This window comes from Babylonia areolata, chromosome 27, assembly GCF_041734735.1.
Source record: "Babylonia areolata isolate BAREFJ2019XMU chromosome 27, ASM4173473v1, whole genome shotgun sequence".
NCBI classification, from domain to species: Eukaryota; Metazoa; Mollusca; class Gastropoda; order Neogastropoda; family Buccinidae; genus Babylonia; species Babylonia areolata.
The window spans coordinates 31,112,130-31,132,224 of NC_134902.1; the positions used below are offsets into that span (position 1 = coordinate 31,112,130).

At 41.6% G+C, this 20,095-nt stretch overlaps 2 protein-coding genes across 3 annotated transcripts in view; one reads left to right on the forward strand and one right to left on the reverse strand.

Annotated features, from left to right (window-relative positions):
• Positions 1-4,854: 4,854 nt before the first annotated feature.
• LOC143301252 (phospholipid phosphatase 1-like) lies at positions 4,855-13,185 on the reverse strand. The gene is made up of 7 exons (XM_076615392.1): positions 13,053-13,185; positions 12,103-12,257; positions 11,014-11,195; positions 10,470-10,589; positions 8,565-8,622; positions 7,522-7,698; positions 4,855-5,171 (listed from the first exon to the last, which is right to left on the reverse strand). Exons 1-7 carry the CDS (start codon positions 13,117-13,119, stop codon positions 5,016-5,018), a joined length of 915 nt encoding a protein of 304 aa, XP_076471507.1. The 5' UTR covers positions 13,120-13,185; the 3' UTR covers positions 4,855-5,015.
• A 197-nt stretch (positions 13,186-13,382) lies between these two features.
• LOC143301324 (GDH/6PGL endoplasmic bifunctional protein-like) overlaps positions 13,383-20,095 on the forward strand; it is a 24,816-nt gene continuing 18,103 nt past the window's right edge. For both annotated transcript variants that reach the window (XR_013057767.1, XM_076615540.1), the window contains exons 1-4: positions 13,383-13,621; positions 14,542-14,840; positions 16,497-16,781; positions 17,964-18,109. Coding sequence is in view for 1 of the 2 variants with exons in the window: in XM_076615540.1 (XP_076471655.1) it covers positions 14,574-14,840; positions 16,497-16,781; positions 17,964-18,109 (698 nt within the window). In the remaining variant the exon portion in view is untranslated. The remainder of the gene's footprint in view (positions 13,622-14,541; positions 14,841-16,496; positions 16,782-17,963; positions 18,110-20,095) is intronic.

Consider the following 20,095-nt stretch of genomic DNA (forward strand, 5'->3'; position numbering starts at 1 on the left):
TCTCACTGAAGCTGACGCTGTTGTTGAGCTGATCCCCCAAGCACCCTTCTTGGCCAGCCCATCAGCCTGTTCATTCCCAGGGACTCCGCAATAGGCTGGCCTACATTGGAGGATCACCCGTCTAGTTATTGCCACTTTCTGTAGTGCTGCTGACAAGGGTGGGAGCTTGTTATTCTGAAGGGCTTGCAGCACTGACAGAGCATCTGTCAGGAAGACAGCTACTGTGTTCAGTCAAAAGGTGTCGAGTCTGCAGAGGTGGAAAACATCTACGTATGTTTGCATTTTCTGAGTAAACTTTCCCTCCCAACTTGGGGTGCACTATCCCTGTGCTTCATAGATTATCATGTCAAGTTTGCGTAATGGGACACAGTCAGTGAATTTCTCAGTTGTATGTTTATCATTTGTATGTTAGACATGTTTATTGTTTGTGTGTTGTTTTGTGTTTCACAGGTCATTATTTACAAGAAATATGGCACAATAAAAATCATCATAGCAATAAATATTTCATTATAACTGTATAACAAGTCAGTAAACATGCAAAATTTTATGCTTACATTTTTACATTTGAAAAAGTATGCCATATTTTTGTGTTCAAAGGTGGGAATGCTGTTTTCCTCTTTGCGTACAGGAATAACAAAATCCCAAGTCCAAACATTGGCATGACACAGTGACTGCTGATATTCATTATACTTTCTGACAGAAAAACAACAACAACAACAAAAAACCCACCCCAAAAACGACGGACTGACAACACTGCAGAATGGACAGGAAAACCATTTACATAGACCCAGGCTTTGACGGGCGCAATAGCCGAGTGGTTAAAGCGTTGGACTGTCAATCTGAGGGTCCCGGGTTCAAATCACGGTGACGGCGCCTGGTGGGTAAAGGGTGGAGATTTTTACGATCTCCCAGGTCAACATATGTGCAGACCTGCTAGTGCCTGAACCCCCTTCGTGTGTATATGCAAGCAGAAGATCAAATACGTACATTAAAGATCCTGTAATCCATGTCAGCGTTCGGTGGGTTATGGAAACAAGAACATACCCAGCATGCACACCCCCGAAAACGGAGTATGGCTGCCTACATGGCGGGGTAAAAACGGTCATACACGTTAAAGCCCACTCGTGTGCATTCGAGTGAACGCAGAAGAAGAAGAAGACCCAGGCTTTGACACACACCTGACAGACCTGGAGGAATCTGGTGGACAGTACCTGTGTGTGGCGCCCCAGTCACTCTTCACACAGCTGAGGGAGAAGAAGAATGTTCATTATGAAATGGCTCCGCAAACACTGGATACAGGTTTCAGTTTCAGTTTCAGTAGCTCAAGGAGGCGTCACTGCGTTCGGACAAAACCATATACGCTACACCACATCTGCCAAGCAGATGCCTGACCAGCAGCGTAACCCAACGCGCTTAGTCAGGCCTTGAGAAAAAAAAGAAAAAAGAAAAAGGGGGAATAAATAATAGATAAGCTTACATAAATAAATAAATAAATAAATAATAATTATAATATAGAAAAAGGTAGCAGTAATAAAAAAAAAAAAAAAAAAAAAAAAATCATATGCCAATCCAGTCCAGATGTAAAACTTGCACTCTAAAAGGGTGTTACATGAGAAACTTGTGAAAGGAACTACAATATCATTACTGCTCTTGAAGCGTGTAAGTACAGTAGACATGTAAGTACAGTAGTTATGCAGTTAAAAAGGTAAAGCCCCTTGTCTGCATAAACGATGGTCAGCATTCATCATCATCTTCACTTGTCAGTGAATTGCCTGATGTTCAGAGCATTACTGACTTTTTACCTGCACTGTGTGTACAACTGTTCCATTGTCCGCACATGACCCTCCTTTGATAACAATTTGATGTATTCTCTGTCACAAATGTATGTTCTAAAATAAGAACAAAATGAAATGAAATAAAAACATGTCCTCATTCCTATCGAAAAACCTCACTTAAACCTGTTCAACAATACATAATAAACAGCACATTTTGTCAACAATGATAATAATAATAAAAGAACAATGATAATCAATAATAATAATAATACAAATAATAATAATACTGGTCTGTTAAGAAAAAGAAGAAAAACAAAACCAATAACAACAAGAGAGGCAAGGCCTTCAAGACTCACTTGTGATAAATTAAGTCCCCTAGCATTAATTACAGAGTAATTTTCCTTTTTTACTCTCTGCACCAAAACGTTTGCAAAATAAATAAAAATTCCATGCTTAGCAAAAGAAGTTCCTGTTTGAACAAAAATGATAATAATGACTCCTCTTGTTGTTGTGTCAGAATAAGAGGTCAAAGTGCCAAGTTTAGAGAATACAAAAAATATAAATATAACAGTAAATGCAGTTTGCATATAATTAGGCTTCTTTTTTTATTTTTTTGTGCCCATCCCAGAGGTGCAATATTGTTTTAAACAAGATGACTGGAAAGAACTGAATTTTTCCTATTTTTATGCCAAATTTGGTGTCAACTGACAAAGTATTTGCAGAGAAAATGTCAATGTTAAAGTTTACCACAGACACATGGACACACACACACACACACACAGACAACCGAACACCGGGTTAAAACATAGACTCACTTTGTTTACACAAGTGAGTCAAAAACACTATGACTACTTTCAAGAATAACAAAACACTAAATATCAATATATCTGAGCACTACTCTTCTTTTCAGTAACAGATTCACGAATGACGCAGAGCATAAAGAGAAACAGAAAAACATACAATAAGATGTAACGTTAACAACAAGCAACACTTGTAAATGCAGCTTATTCTGATTGTGAGAACAGAACCCAGCACAGCACAGGGGGAAAACAACAACAACAACAACAACAGCAGCATCTAAAAGACCAAGTCTCTGTCTCTCTCTGCACATAATAATAATAATAATGTATAAGCATTTTGCTCGACTGCATGACAACTTATAATGGCTATATCCTCCCAACAACCTCTAATGATAACCCCCTCCACCCCTTGCGCCCCCCCCCCCCCCCCCCCCCTGGCCCCCCTCCCCTTCCCATTCCCAGAAAATAGTAAGAATAAAAGCTGTGTCATTTATATCAAGATTATTGCACATGTAATTAATGTCTAAGAGTGATTTCATCTGCATGATTCGAGGATGTACGTCCTGCTTAAAGAACAAAATGGTCAGCTGATAAAACATTTAGCAAGATGGTTTTGATACATTTTTTAAGAAATGCTTTGAGAAAACTTTGAGCATTTTGCATTTACTGCTTTTGAGATCTTTGTTGTTTTTTTGTCAAAATCCTAAAATAAGTAAATATTTTTGCATTCACTTCTTTTGAACTTTATATCTTGTAAAATATGTGAATATAAATGTGAAAAAAAAGTCTTGTCTTATCATTTTACATTTTGTCAATGTATCAAAATTTGAGACAACAATCTCTGATTTTCTACGATTTTTTAAAATAAAAATTTGTCACCACATAAATAATGTCCAAAAACCAATCCTCTGATATTTGCCAGTTTTGTGTTTGTGTTGCTGATGTCAACTCACAGTTAAATTGAAAGAAACTTCACTGTGTGGGGCTAATAATCAGGGAACTCCTGGTAAACACTGCTCTTCTTATTCTGGTCGACCCTACATAATGTTTATGCATACAACAGCGCTAATATTCCTTTCTGATGTTGATGCTGACAACTTCTAAAGCAAACTTTGCTGCTGTCTCTTATGTTCACAAACATACAGACTCATTTTCTATGAAACTATGAAAACCCCCCACAAAAAACAGCATGTGTGAAAATACCCCCCCCCCCTCTCCACACACACACACACACACACATATTTATATATATAAAATGATCATAAACATATCATCATCAACAGTTGGAAACGACAGCTCAGTAGTACTTTAAGTCTTCTAACGATCTCCTCTTCATATGCATGCTCAAGACGCAAAGCCTATTGGGAAGGGAACAATCAATGCAGGTTTAGTTTCACTTTCAAATCAGTATCAGTATCAGTAGCTCAAGGAGGCGTCACTGCGTTCGGTCAAATCCATATACGTTACACCACATCTGCCAAGCAGATGCCTGACCAGGAGCGTAACCCAACGCACTTAGTCAGGGCTTGAGAAAAAAAAGAAGTAATAAAATAGATTAAAAAAAGAAAGAAAAAAAAATTATAATAATAACAGTAAATGAAAATAAAATAAAAAGACAATAATGTTGATAAGCAAATAAATGTAAAACACGCAGACACACATTCACACATACACACACCCACACACATGCATTACAGATATGCAACAAACATGCAGTTTCACAGATATGAAAGCACAAACAAAGACACATAAATGTACATGAGCCCCAACACACACACACACACACACACATCAGTTACGTACTTCTTGCCCAAGTATTTCAAAGAGAATAATTATTCTGCAGATGATTTTTGTAAAGTTATTTCTGACCAGGTTCTTATGATCGAACTTTCACAGGCATTACTTCATAGCTCTATTTCTACATTCCTTTAATGCACTTCAGAATTGTGTTAATGGTTTCTGATTATCATCATTATTATTATTGAACTGTTAAATGTAATTGCATGTTAGTTATGCACTTTTGGTTGTTTTCTAGTTTTCTACCATTTCTGTTTTCCTCTTCCCTGCCCCCTCTCCACCCCCCCCCCCCCCTTTTTTTAAATTTTATTTTATTATTATTATTTTTTTAACGTCTAATATCACTGATAGTGAAAAGACACTAAAGAACGAACACACACACATACACACTACCCTGCACCCCCTCCCCCCTCCTCACCACTCCCCCCCCCCCCCAATCCCCCCACACCCACCCCTCCTCCACACACACTTATTTCTAGGCTATGTATCACAGTTTTCACAGCACACACACACACACACACATACACAAACGCACGCACACTTACTTGTACAAGCACAAACACATACGCCCGTATCCCCCAACCCCAGCTCCACACGCACTTTCAAAACTATTGTTTAATGACAGACACAGCACTGTCCATCATTATAAGACTGTTGTGTCTGGCTGCGAGGGGTGGGAGGCGCCTGGAGGCTGGCTGTCTCTCTGTGGTGTGGTTTTCACCAACGGTTTCACCAAGCTGCCTCTTGTTGTCTCCGACTCCGCCAGTTGCTGCAGAACGTTCTTCTCCATGCTCCAGAACTGATGACAAAATAAAGTGTAAAGTTCTGTAAAGTACCTTATAAAAAACAAGTATCAAGAACATGCTCAACCCCCTATTTTTATGTTATAAACTGTGCATATGGGTAAAATATCTTGTGAACGCCCACTCTCCCACTTTGATCAAATAAATAAATAATTTTTTTTAAATGGAGAAAATTTTCATGATCTAATGAAAAGTCAGTTTGGTATTTCCTATCAGGCTGTTTTACAAAGCAGTGCAGGCTTAGATCTAGAGATGAAGAATGTGATGCCTAAATGAGATGTCGTCATGTCACTGAAATAGCCAAGTGAGAAGAGCATGATGTTGCTCCATGACGCAGTGTCTTGTTCCAGTTTTGCAGCTGTTTTGTTCTCACTCCAGACGGGCGCAATAGCCGAGTGGTCAAAACGTTGGACTGTCAATCTGAGGGTCCCGGGTTCAAATCACAGTGACGGCGCCTGGTGGGTAAAGGTGTGGAGATTTTTCCGATCTCCCAGGTCAACATATGTGCAGACCTACTAGTGCCTGAACCCCCTTCGTGTGTATATGCAAGCAGAAGATCAAATATGCACGTTAAAGATCCTGTAATCCAGGTCAGCGTTCGGAGGGTTATGGAAACAACAACATACCCAGCATGCACACCCCCGAAAACGGAGTGTGGCTGCCTACATGGCGGGGTAAAAACAGTCATACACGTAAAAGCCCACTCGTGCACGTATGAGTGAACACAGAAGAAGAAGAAGTTCTCACTCCAGCCCAGCCAGAGGTGTATGGTGAAACTAAGTTATGGAATGGACTCCCGACGAAGGTTGATGTACCCAGTAAACCACCCTCCCCCCCACCCCCCGCCCCCCCCCCACAAGCATTTCCCAACTTTAGGGTGAAATGTGAGCAAAGTCAGAATGGGCATTTACAAGGTAATTTACGGTAAAACAAAAGGTAAAATCATCACCACAAAACTAATACAATTGGAGAGTCAGTTACAAACTAACACAAGTGAAAAAATTCTCATCACAAAACAAATACTGATGATTAATCAGTTAGCAGTCAGCACAATGGTAAAATTCTAACCACACAGCCAAGACTAATGATGAATTAAAAAAAAAAAAAAAAAAAATCAATTATAAAGCAGAAATCTCAATACAAAGCTGAAACTGATGAAGAATCAATTATGTTGAATCAATCAGGAGATGTCAATGCATTCAGACAAATCCATAGATGCTACACCACATTTGCTAGGCAGATGCCTGACCAGCAGCATAACTGAATGCGCACAGTCAGGCCTTGGGTGCATGCATATTTATCTGTGTACCGATCACAGTTGATTTCTTCTACAGAATTTTGCCAGAGGGTTCTTTTTCAGTACACCAAATGCAAACTGCACATGAAAAGGAAATTTTCTATCTAAAACTACGTTTAAATAACATACTTACCGTGACCCAACTAGTGCAGACTCCGGCAGGGGTCTGACATTCCTGTCCTGTGCTAACTACTATCCGCCTATGCGGAGAAAACAAAAGCAACTACGGCTGATAACCTCCCGGAAGTAGGTAACCTCCCTAAGTTTTTTGTTTTTTCTGTCTGTCTGTCGACTCTCTGGCGTTCTTGTTTGTTGTCAAATTATGTCTCCAACCAGGTCACATAATTATTTAGCTCAATTGGGCGATTGCACTAAAATTAAGGTGCCTCCTCCACTTCCTCCGCTCCCTACGGTCGACTCCAGACTTCCACCACCTCATACACCTCCTCTGGTGACTTCTATAGGATCCGAACAACTGGACACTCAGTTTGATTTTCCAGTCAAACTTGGGAGAAAGGGTGAGAGCAGGATTTGAACTGTGACCATCACGGACTCTCTGTGTTGGCAGACGAGCGTCTAAATCATCGTGCCTTTTCCTCCTGAATTGCTGAACCAAACTACACAGCAACAGGAAGGTATTACTATTATAAGTCATTACTCTCTTTTTTTGTCACAACAGATTTCTCTGTGCCAAATTCGGGCTGCTCTCTCCAGGGAGAATGCGTCGCTACCCTTTTTTCTTTTCTATTTTTTCCTGCCTGCAGCTTTTTATGTTTTCTTATCAAAGTGGATTTTTCAACAGAATTTTGCCAGGGACAACCCTTTTGTTGCCATGGGTTCTTTTACGTGCACTAAGTGCATGCTGCACACAAGACCTCGGTTTATCTTCTCATCCAAATTACTAGCGTCCAAACCACCACTCAAGGTCTAGTGGCGGGAGAGAAACTACTGGGGACTCTGCCGTGATTTGAACCAGTTCGCTCAGATTCTCTCGCTTCCGAAGCCGACGCGTTACCTCTAGGCCATCACTCCACTTATCACTCACTCACCACAAAGCCAGCCACCAGGGCACCCAGAAGCCCCCCGGCCAGGACGTCGGACCAGTGATGCTTGTAGTCAGACACCCGTGACAGACAGGTGTACACGGCCATCAGGGTGGACACCACCTGCAGGAACGACTTCAGCAGCAGCATTCCTTGCCAGGTGAACCGTCTCTCCAGGTACAGCTGTTTGGTGGATGACAGGTGGGATATCAGTCTCTGTGTGTATGGGAGGGGAGGGGGGGACTGTGTGTGTGTGTGTGTGTGGGGAAGGGGGTGTGGGGGGAGGAGGGTTGAGTGTGTGTGTGTGTGTGTGTGTGTGTGTATCTGTGTGAGTATGTGTGCGGACTTGTGTACTTATAATTTTTTATATTTGTGAATTTGTTTAAGAATGTAATCAATTGCACCTATCATTGAATATGTTTTTTGCCTATCTTTCTCTTACTCTCTCTTCCCCCCCCCCCCCCCCCCCCCACACACACATACACTTGATGTCCATGCCACACATATACATGCATCCACACATGCAGGCAAACATCTGCTCAATATCTGTACAAACATACACATACATGTGCAGTCAGTCACTCACTCACATACACACACGCACGCACACACACACACACACACACACATACTGATCTACATATGGACACACACACACATATGAATATAATATCATTAAAATTGTACTTATACATACATATATATGTATTTACATATATATACATATAGATACAGAGAGAGAGAGACAGAGATACACACACACACACACACACAGAGGGAGACACACACACACACACACACACTTAGAGAGAGAGCAAGACACACACACACACACACACACACACACACACTTAGAGAGAGAGCAAGACACACACACACACACACACACACACACACAGCAAGAGAGAGAGAGAGGGAGACACACACACACACACACACACACTTAGAGAGAGAGCAAGACACACACACACACACACACACACACACACTTAGAGAGAGAGCAAGACACACACACACACACACACACACACACACACACACACACTGACCACCAAAAACAGCATGCAGTACGCAGCCATGGAGGAATGCCCCGAGGGAAAGGATACCCTGAAACACAGCAAATAACAAAGTTAGTGTGCATTTTCTGCTTTATATGCTAGCATCTATTGTATCATTTAAAATCACTTTCTTAATACTTTCACCACCACAGGTGATTTTAGTTGACTATAATATTCATCGTGACAGACTTTAGTCGACACTGACGGGACCTGTTAAACAGACCATTTTATACATTGTAACAAAGCTTGACAGCTGCAACCAACTGTCCCATGCGATAGGAAACTGACTATTGTGTGGAGTGATGGCCTAGAGGTAACGCGTCCGCCTGGGAAGCGAGAGAATCTGAGCACGCCGGTTCGAATCACGGCTCAGTCGCCGATATTTTCTCCCCTTCCACTAGACCTTGAGTGGTGGTCTGGACGCTAGTCATTCGGATGAGATGATAAACCGAGGTCACGTGTGCAGCATGGACTTAGCGCACGTAAAAGAATCCATGCAATAAAAGGGTTGTTCCTGGCAAAATTCTGTAGAAAAATCCACTTCGACAGGAAAAACAAATAAAACTGCACACAGGGAAAAAATACAAAAAAATGGGTGGCGCTGAAGTGTAGTGACGTGCTCTCCCTGGGGAGAGCAGCCTGAATTTCACACAGAGAAATCTGTTGTGATAAAATAACAAAAGAACATCCCCTTGACCAAGTTTGAGGTGAACAAGTCCACCGTGTTGTTTTGACAAGAGCTGAAGCATGTGACTGGGAGTGTTGAGTTTAAAGTATTTGGTGCTGGGGAAAGCTTTTCACACAGAAACTTGGTGACGAAAGAGTTAATACAATGTATGTGCAAGACAATGACAATAATAGAGTTTGATCTCTATGTTTCAACGGTTTGCAATAGCTGAGTGGTTAAAGCGTTGGACTTTCAATCTGAGGGTCCCGGGTTCAAATCACGGTGACGGCGCCTGGTGGGTAAAGGGTGGAGATTTTTACGATCTCCCAGGTCAACATATGTGCAGACCTGCTAGTGTCTGAACCCCCTTCGTGTGTATATGCAAGCAGAAGATCAAATACGCACGTTAAAGATCCTGTAATCCATGTCAGCGTTCGGTGGGTTATGGAAACAAACATTCCCAGCATGCACACCCCTGAAAGCGGAGTATGGCTGCCTATATGGTGGGGTAAAAACGGTCATACACGTAAAAGTCACCTCGTGTGCATATGAGTGAACGTGGGAGTTGCAGCCCACGAACGCAGAAGAAGATCTCTTTTTCCACCTGTCTGCCTCACTCACCCTCTCTCTCTTTCCTTCTCTTACTCTCTCCTTTTCTTACTTCTCTCTATGAATGTGTGTGGTTTCTTTCTTTTCTTTTTTTTTTTCTTTCAATTATTAGAAAATTTCTCATATGCCATAAAAGGAAAACTACCAGTGAAATACAAACAAATGTTGCACCAGTGTCAGTACTGGGTGCAAAGCAAAAGCAAGGGGACTGAAAACAGGAAGAAAATCAATAGTGCAGCTTTCTGCAGCTTGCTAAAATAGTATCCTGCATTTCAGAAGAAGAGGACAGTCTTGGACAAGCATGAAAAACCTGCTGAATTTACGAGTATTTCACCATTAAAAAAAAAAGAAAAAAAAAGGTCTTATTTCAAGATTTTTTTAAAGTTTATATATCTGCTTCATAGACTGCAAACTTATGTATACCTCCCTTACACACACACACACACACACACATGAACATTCACACACCAGCTCCACCCCCACACCCTCCCACAGACAAATCGAGCCACAGAAATAGAGCTGTATTTGTATGTATGTATGTATACACAAATTAAAAACAACAATAACAACAACAAAAAACTCATTTAAACAATGGAAAGAGAGCCGCAAAAAACATATACCTTGCTTCTTTGATATCATCTGTGTTATTTCCGGTGCAGATGTCCTCTGTTATGTAGCTCTGAGTATTTGTCACCTTGCTGAAGTCTGGGACACACACGGCAAAAAAGTGTGGGCGTAACCTGGGCAGACAAATACACACATATGGTATACACAGCAAGGTTCAGAAACCTGTCTTGATTAAAAACTAGAGACTATATATTATTGGTAATGTGTCCACAGCATTTTGCATGTTATTATTTTATGTATAATCTGTTTACTTCCCTTTATTTTCTGTTTTAAGCAGTCTTGATCACTGGACATTGCATGACATAACAAAAACGTTTTCCTCAGGTTACTTCTCCTGATGGGGCGGAAAATCTCATCCACAAAATAAATAGTAAATATCTTGAATATCAACACACACACACACACACACACACACACACACACACACACACACAAACCCCTTGTTCTTAAGCAAACATGAACATTACACAAACACGAAAAAAGATGGTAACAAAATAATAAAATGCTGCAAACACACACACACACACTCTCACACACCTGCCGATGGTGTACTTGGGAACATTGGTGGAGAAATGGGTGACGACCACACCAAAGAAGAACATGAGTCCCAGCCTGTAGACAATCCACAGCCAGATCCGCCAGAACAGTCCCTTGTTTTCTCCATAGCTGCCCCCCTGGTTCTGTCTCAGCCTCAGCAACACACCCTCAGTGATCATGATCTGAAGTGATGAAACAGAGATGGATAAAACAACAGTGATGTGTTGCTTGAAGCTTCGACACTGATGACGCTTTACATTAACATGTAGAAGGAAGATGTTCTCGTGCAAATGTATCCCTAACGTGTAACTAGAAAGAAGGTATATTCTTGTGCAATACAATGCAATACAATACTGAACAAGTGACAGGCAAGTGTTTTAATAAGAAGTGCAACTTGGGTAATTAGGACAAGTGCATCCGAACTGCAACCAATGCAACAGAAATTTTATGCCACTGACATATGTGCGAAACTTATAATGTGTGCGAAGTGAAAACATCTGATAACTAACTACCTGCAACAAATGCAAGACAAGTACATGAGAAGACTGCAGCAGATCTCTCTCTCAATATATATATAGTGTAGCGATGGCCAAGAGGTAACGCGTCCACCTAGGAAGCGAGAGAATCTGAGCGTGCTGGTTCAAATCACAGTTCAGCCGCCGATATTTTCTCCCCCTCCACTAGACCTTGAGTGGTGGTCTGGATGCTAGTCATTCGGATGAAACAATAAACCAGGGTCCCGTGTGCAGCATGCACTTAGCGCATGTAAAAGAACCCATGGCAACAAAAAGGTTGTGCCAGGCAAAATTCTGTAGAAAAATCAACTGTGATAGGAAAAACAAATAAAACTGCACGCAGGAAAAAATACAAAAAAATGGGTGGCACTGTACTGTAGCGATGCGCTCTCCCTGGGTAGAGCAGCCCGAATTTCACACAGAGAAATCTGTTGTGATTAAATACAAACACACACACACACACACACACACACACACACACACACACAGATATGCAATTGTGATATCATGAGCTTTGCATTTTGACTTACTCCATGCTGGAGAATGGACAACTGCTACAACAATCAATACTCACCACTAACATAGGCAAGGAAAATCCCAGCCCATATAGCAGGCCTACTGGAATGGTCGATTTATCAATGAATGGGTGCATCAGACTCTCATCATCTCTGAAGAATCCTCGGTGGAATGGGGTAGCCACCTGACGTATTAGAACTGAGCTGATGCCAACTGTGGAATAAACAGGGAACATAATATATGGATCACAAATTTTACATGAATTGCTTCGACAATGAACGAGGAAGTAAAACTTACCTAGTATATCATGAACTGCCATCCTTCATTACATTCTGTCTATTACATGTTCAGTATCTGCTAGCCGCTGGTTTTGTTGTGGTGGGTGCATGTATTTAACCTTTAGTTTACTGTCAATATTACTTCAAGGATCTTTAACATGCAGATCTGGCATTCTGCAAGCAAATACACACAAAGGGGGTTCATGCACGATCAATTATGCACATATATTTACCTGGGAGGTTACAATTTTAATCTCCACCCTGAACCCACTTATCATGCTGGCACTGTGGCCACGATTCAAACACTTAACACATCTGAGATCAGGAAGTGGTTGACTGAGTCAGACTGACACATTACAAATCATCACATAATACACAAGTCTGCACACACACACACACACACACACACACACACACACACACCAGTGTTGGGGTGGGTGTGTCATGTATTATGTCCATGAGTCACCTTTCTTTTGCTTCAGCACAGGAATAGAAAGAGTGCCATCTATATACGGGGAAAATACAACAGATATCACACTGACATTTAACAAAAAAAACCTCGTATAAATTCAAAACATTCACTCGAATGTACAAACAATGCCCATCCTTTACGCGCTGAGAGAGAGAGAGAGAGAGAGAGAGAGAGGGAGACAGAGACAGAGAGACAGAGAGAGGGACAGAGAGAGACAGAGAGAGAAAGAGAGAGAGAGAGATGACGACCATATCTTACTTATGATCACAACAGAAACATCTCCAATCACTCCTAAAACACATCTTGTAGTCACTGCTAACTCCATGTTTTCCTGTTCGTTTCGCTTCTCAGAAATTTTGTCCCCTCAACATGAGCTATCGGGGACCCCAACTTTCCGGTTGATTGCGAAACAAGTAAAAGTTATTTTCAAAAATCAAATTATCTTTTGGGAATATTACAGTAAGTTATAATAAAATAATAATAACTAGTTATTCCTACTTCAAAATAAATACTGAACTAATTTTTGATGAGTAATATATATCATTTTAATTCTAGTTGTCTTTTTTGCTATCCAACATGGCTGCAATTTACAACTTTCGATTACCAACTAGTGATGTTTACGTGTCTTCTCCAAGCAGGGCAGTCGTGCAGTTCTAGAACTCATTGGTGCTTGCTTCAGTCTCATATGATTGACGCATATGATTTCATTTTGCTTTCCACTGCATGAGAAAGAGTTCACAAAATAAATTTGACGAACTCAAACTTGCCCAGATAAAACGGAGACAGGAATAGAAAGTTAAAAGTTGCACGTGCTTCTGCATCACAATGTGAGTGTGTATGTGTATCTGCGGAAGCGCGCACGCGTGTGTGTGTATGCAGGGGTACGCAATGATGAAACGTTGCTATTTAAGTCTTACATTATGTGCATTTACATGCTGTCATACCGTGTATGGGTATGGGCCCAGCATGTGAAGTCCAAGTTTCACATGTTTTTTGTTAAAATAAATAATTCACAGAGTACCATCAAAACAAATATGATGCTCCCTAATTTATGTAGGATGTATTCAACGATTATTTTGCAGATTATATTAAGGTTCACGGAGAACCAAAAACACACTCCCATGATATGGAGTCAGTGTACTGCCAGCCCATCATCTAGTGTATATATATACATTCTTTTTTACTCTCAATTTTTTTTTATTTCTAAATTTTTATTTTAATTTTATGAAGAACCACATCCATGCTAAAAAAAAAAAAAGTAATCTGCTAGAAACAAATCAGACATATGCCCAAAATTCAGCAAATTGCAGAAAATGTTGTTCAGACATTGATGTATTATTAATAAAATAATGTTTTTGTTTTGATGACGTCTGATATCCCCAGAGGTTACCGATTTCAGTTTTTACACACACACACACACACACACCACAAACAAACAAAACACACACTTGAAGTGCTCACACACACACACACACACACTCTCTCTCTCTCTCTTGCTGTCTCGCTCACACAAAGAGAATGTGTTGTAGCAGAGCATGCGCCTAGATTTATATTATCATACTCCAATATAATTCCTTGCAACTACTTTGGAATTATTCACATGCAATTCAAGAAATCGGAGCTTATTGTAGGAAACAAAACAATAAATGCAGATCTGTTGGTAATATTTTTTTGCACGAAATGAAGCCACGGACATATTTATAATTGTCCTATAATATTTTAAGGCTCTGTTTTGATTGTCTGCCAGATAACGGGTCACGTACGTTCCACTGCTTAAACATGAGACGACAGGTATCCACCGCTTTGCTTGTGCTGACCATCACTGCAGCATTGTGTGGTCTTCAGACTGAGGCAGTGTCCCGTCACACTGGCGTGGTTTTGTTGGGGGGGACTGGGGACCTAGCTCGGAAGTACCTGTGGCAGGCTCTGTTTGATGCCTACATGAGGCGCGAAGGCGGTGGGATAGTGCAGGAGGATCAGGAATGGAGGTTGTCGTTTGCTTCCGGTGGTTCCTCTCATGCCAGTGTGGCTGCTGGTCGGTTAAAGGTGGGCCTTGTGTGGTGAAAAATGTGTGTGTGTGTGTGCCTTTGTAGTGTGTGTGTGTGTGTGTGGGTGTGTGTGCCTCTGTGTGTGTGTATGTGTGTGTGTGTGTGCCTCTGTGTGTGTGTATGTGTGTGTGTGTGTGCCTCTGTGTGTGTGTATGTGTGTGTGTGTGTGCCTTTGTAGTGTGTGTGTGTGTGTGCCTCTGTGTGTGCCTCTGTGTGTGCCTCTGTGTATGTGTGTGTGTGTGTGTGTATACTGTGGATACATGTATGTTTTTGTTTGTGTGATTGTATGCTTATGTTTGTATTTTGTTTGATTAATTCTTTTTCAAGTGAAACCAGACCAAGTCAAATCATGTTGCTGACACATGTGAAAGCCCAGCTGACTGCAAAAGCCTTAACAACTGTTAGTTCTGACAACACCCCATTTTACATTGTGTCTGACTCAGACGTACTGTCATCATAAGTAATGCAGGGCAATTTGTTTCTTCGATTTAAGATTCTCGCTTAGTTTGAATGATTATACCCTGATTTCTAGAACTTTGTCATATACAACAAGATTCAGCCAATTTGAAACACATAAAAAACAACAACAAAAACACCTTTTTTGACTTGTGACTTTAATTCTGCATGATGCTTAACACATATTAGTAAATGATAATGTAATTGTAAGTTCTGTTTTGTTTTATGTGACTGTAATTGATGTCCATGTATTCATGATGTGCACTCTTGATGTTATCTGTATCTATCCTTGAAATATTCTGATCTTATCTGTATACTATCAGTGTTAACTCTGCATTTTGTTCATTAAAATGATGGGCGCAGTAGCCGAGCGGTTAAAGCGTTGGACTGTCAATCTGAGGGTCCCGGGTTCGAATCACGGTGACGGCGCCTGGTGGGTAGAGGGTGGAGATTTTTCCGATCTCCCAGGTCAACATATGTGCAGACCTGCTAGTGCCTGAACCCCCTTCATGTGTATATGCAAACAGATCAAATACGCACGTTAAAGATCCTGTAATCCATTTCAGTGTTCGGTGGGTTATGGAAATAAGAACATACCCAGCATGCACACCCACGAAAACGGAGTATGGCTGCGTACATGGCGGGGTAAAAACAGTCATACACGTAAAAGCCCACTCGTGTGCATACGAGTGAACGCAGAAGAAGAAGAAGAAGAAGTTCATTAAAATAAGATTCTCAATCACTTCACCGACACTGCAGGGCTTGATCACAGTTTATGCTTGAAGCAACATGGTGTCCAAATCAGCAGTATGCATCAGTTTCTAAAAATGATAATAATCATAAATATATTAAAGAAGAAGAAAAGTACCTGTGTGTGTCTCTGTCTTGCTAATAAGTACCAGTGCCGGACACTCTACAGTATACTGGAGAAGGTATTGTTTAGACACATACAGTTTAATCAATTCGTGTTGTATCAATTTGCATTTTATTTGATGTGTGTGTGTGTGTGTGTGTGTGTGTGTGTGTGTGTGTGTGTGTGCATGCAGAAAGGTTTGCAGAAATATGTTCCAGCCATTGGTTGTGTGTGTGCATGTATCTGTGTGTGTGTGTGTGTGTGTGTGTGTGTGTGTATCTGTGTGTGTGTGTGTGTATCTGTGTGTGAATACCTTGATTTTAAAACCACTTTCACTGCTCGCAGGACATTTTCGACAACCACGTGAAGTGCACTGACAGCCATGGATCGCTGAACGTGTGCACAGCCAAGAAGGGAGAGTTCTTTGACAAGGTCAACTACTTCCAGCTCCTCTCCCCAGAGGACTACAAAGCCATGTGTGACTCTCTGGCCTCCTCCCTTGGAAAGGAGAGGAGTGGGGTGGTGAAGGAGGTGGTGGTGTACCTGTCACTCCCGCCCACCGTTTTCCTTCCAGCCCTGAAGAACCTCAAGACGCAGTGCACATTTACTGGACAAGAAGTGGCGTTCAAGGTGTGGTGTGTGTGTGTGTGTGTGTGTGTGTGTGTGTGTCTGTGTCTGTGTGTGTGTGAGTGTGTTTGTGTGAGTGTGTGTGTGTGTGTTTGTGTGTGTAAGTGTGTGTGTTTTGTGTGTGAGTGTTCATCGCATATATACTTGTGAGTGCATTGCCTACCATGTACCGTGGGAGTTTCTTGTGTGTGTGTGTATTTTGTATTTTGTATTTCTTTTTATCACAACAGATTTCTCTGTGTGAAATTCGGGTTGCTCTCCCCAGGGAGAGCGCGTCGCTATACTACAGCGCCACCCCTTTTTTTTTTTTGTATTTTTCCTGCGTGCAGTTTTATTTGTTTTTCCTATTGACGTGGATTTTTCTACAGAATTTTGCCAGGAACAACCCTTTTGTTGCCGTGGGTTCTTTTACGTGCGCTGAGTGCATGCTGCACACGGGACCTCGGTTTATCGTCTCATCCGAATGACTAGCGTCCAGACCACCACTCAAGGTCTAGTGGAGGGGGAGAAAATATCGGCGGCTGAGCCGTGATTCGAACCAGCGCGCTCAGATTCTCTCGCTTCCTAGGCGGACGCGTTACCTCTAGGCCATCACTCCACTATGTGTGTGTGTGTGTGTGTGTGTTTGTGCTTGTACGTGCCAATGTGTTGTGTACATGCATGTATGCTTGTCAGTGGATAGCATTCCATACATGCATAGCAGTTTCTTTCGTGTGTGTGTTGTGAGTGTGTGTGCTTGTGTGTGTGTGTGTGTGTGTTCTGTGTGCGTGCCTACTATGCTTGTGAGTGTGTAGCTTACTGTAGCAGTTTACTGTGTTCATGTGTGTGTTATGAGTTTGTGTGTGTGTGTGTGTGTGTGTGTGTGTGCGTGCCTATGTTGAATGCATGTATGCTTGTGAGTGGATAACATACCATGGCAGTTTCTTGAGTGTGTGTTCAAGCGTTGGTTTGCAATGTTAATTATTATTCTGTGCCAAGGAGGTAGAGTGCATTATAAATATTCATTATTCTTATTATTCTTATCATCATTATCATCATCATTATTGTTCTTATTCTCATTCTTCGTCTTATCATCATCATCATTGACATTGTTGTTACTGTTAGTGTTCTTATCATCCTCACTATCATTGTAGTTATTGTTATTATTAACCAGAACAGTTTCCTGTGGTTGGGTCCTGTCTGCAGGTGGTTCTGGAAAAGCCCCAGGGCCAGGATAAAGATTCAGCACAGACGCTGTCGCAGGAACTGCTGGGTCTGTTTGAGGAAGAGGAGCTGTACAGGACTGACCACTACCTGGCCAAGAGTGTGGTCACCTGTATTCTGCCCTTCAGGTCAGTGCACCTTTGTGTTTGTGTCTCACCTGTCTTCTGCCTTTTAGATTGCTGGGTGTTGGTGTTTGTGTCTCACCTGTCTTCTGCCTTTTAGATTGCTTGGTGTTTGTGTCTCACCTGTCTTCTGCCTTTTAGATTGCTTGGTGTTTGTGTCTCACCTGTCTTCTGCCTTTAATATTGCTTGGTGTTTGTGTCTCACCTGTCTTCTGCCTTTTAGATTACTGGGTGTTGGTGTTTGTGTCTCACCTGTCTTCTGCCTTTTAGATTGCTTTGTGTTAGTGTTTGTGTCTCACCTGTCTTCTGCCTTTAATATTGCTTGGTGTTTGTGTCTCACCTGTCTTCTGTCTTTTGGATTGCTTGGTGTTTGTGTCTCACCTGTCTTCTGCCTTTTAGATTGCTTTGTGTTAGTGTTAGTGTCTCACCTGTCTTCTGCCTTTTAGATTGCTTGGTGTTTGTGTCTCACCTGTCTTCTGTCTTTTGGATTGCTTGGTGTTTGTGTCTCACCTGTCTTCTGCCTTTTAGATTGCTTGGTGTTTGTGTCTCACCTGTCTTCTGCCTTTTAGATTGCTTTGTGTTAGTGTCTCACCTGTCTTCTGCCTTTTAGATTGCTTGGTGTTTGTGTCTCACCTGTCTTCTGCCTTTTAGATTGCTTGGTGTTTGTGTCTCACCTGTCTTCTGCCTTTTAGATTGCTGGGTGTTTGTGTCTCACCTGTCTTCTGCCTTTAAGATTGCTTGGTGTTGGTGTTTGTGTCTCACCTGTCTTCTGCCTTTTAGATTGCTTTGTGTTAGTGTCTCACCTGTCTTCTGCCTTTTAGATTGCTTGGTGTTTGTGTCTCACCTGTCTTCTGCCTTTTAGATTGCTTGGTGTTTATGTTTGTGTCTCACCTGTCTTCTGCCTTTTAGATTGCTTGGTGTTAGTGTCTCACCTGTCTTCTGCCTTTTAGATTGTTTGGTGTTTGTGTCTCACCTGCCTTCTGCCTTTTAGATTGCTTGGTGTTTGTGTTTGTGTCTCACCTGTCTTCTGCCTTTTAGATTGCTTGGTGTTTGTGTCTCACCTGTCTTCTGCCTTTTAGATTGCTTGGTGTTTGTGTTTGTGTCTCACCTGTCTTCTGCCTTTTAGATTGCTGGGTGTTTGTGTCTCACCTGTCTTCTGCCTTTTAGATTGCTTGGTGTTTGTGTTTGTGTCTCACCTGTCTTCTGCCTTTTAGATTGCTGGGTGTTGGTGTTTGTGTCTCACCTGTCTTCTGCCTTTTAGATTGCTTGGTGTTTGTGTCTCACCTGTCTTCTGCCTTTTAGATTGCTGGGTGTTTGTGTCTCACCTGTCTTCTGCCTTTTAGATTGCTTGGTGTTTGTGTCTCACCTGTCTTCTGCCTTTTAGATTACTGGGTGTTTGTGTCTCACCTGTCTTCTGCCTTTTAGATTGCTTGGTGTTTGTGTCTCACCTGTCTTCTGCCTTTTAGATTGCTTGGTGTTGGTGTTTGTGTCTCACCTGTCTTCTGCCTTTTAGATTGCTGGGTGTTTGTGTCTCACCTGTCTTCTGCCTTTTAGATTGCTTGGTGTTGGTGTTTGTGTCTCACCTGTCTTCTGCCTTTTAGATTGCTTGGTGTTTGTGTTTGTGTCTCACCTGTCTTCTGCCTTTTAGATTGCGGGATGTTAGTGTTTGTGTTTGTGTCTCACCTGTCTTCTGCCTTTTAGATTGCTGGGTGTTAGTGTTGGTGTTTGTGTCTCACCTGTCTTCTGCCTTTTAGATTGCTGGATGTTAGTGTTTGTGTTTGTGTCTCACCTGTTTTCTACCTTTTAGATTGCTGGGTGTTAGTGTTGGTGTTTGTGTCTCACCTGTCTTCTGCCTTTTAGATTAGGGAATGTTTGTGTTAGTGTCTCATAGCTCACCTTTCTTCTGCCCTTTAGATTAGTGGATGTTTGTGTTAGTGTCTCACCTGTCCTCTGCCCATTAGGTTAGTGGATGTTTGTGTTTTACCTGTATTC

What these genes read in the sequence shown, in the direction of transcription:
- LOC143301252 (XM_076615392.1), bottom strand. Translation starts at nt 13,119, where the DNA reads ATGGAGTTAGCAGTGACTACAAGATGTGTTTTAGGAGTGATTGGAGAT. An exon ending in TGTTTCTGTTGTGATCATAA is followed by an intron (nt 12,258 to 13,052) that starts GTAAGATATGGT and finishes TTTATTCCACAG; the next exon opens with TTGGCATCAGCTCAGTTCTA. An exon ending in TTTCCTTGCCTATGTTAGTG is followed by an intron (nt 11,196 to 12,102) that starts GTGAGTATTGAT and finishes TCATCACTTCAG; the next exon opens with ATCATGATCACTGAGGGTGT.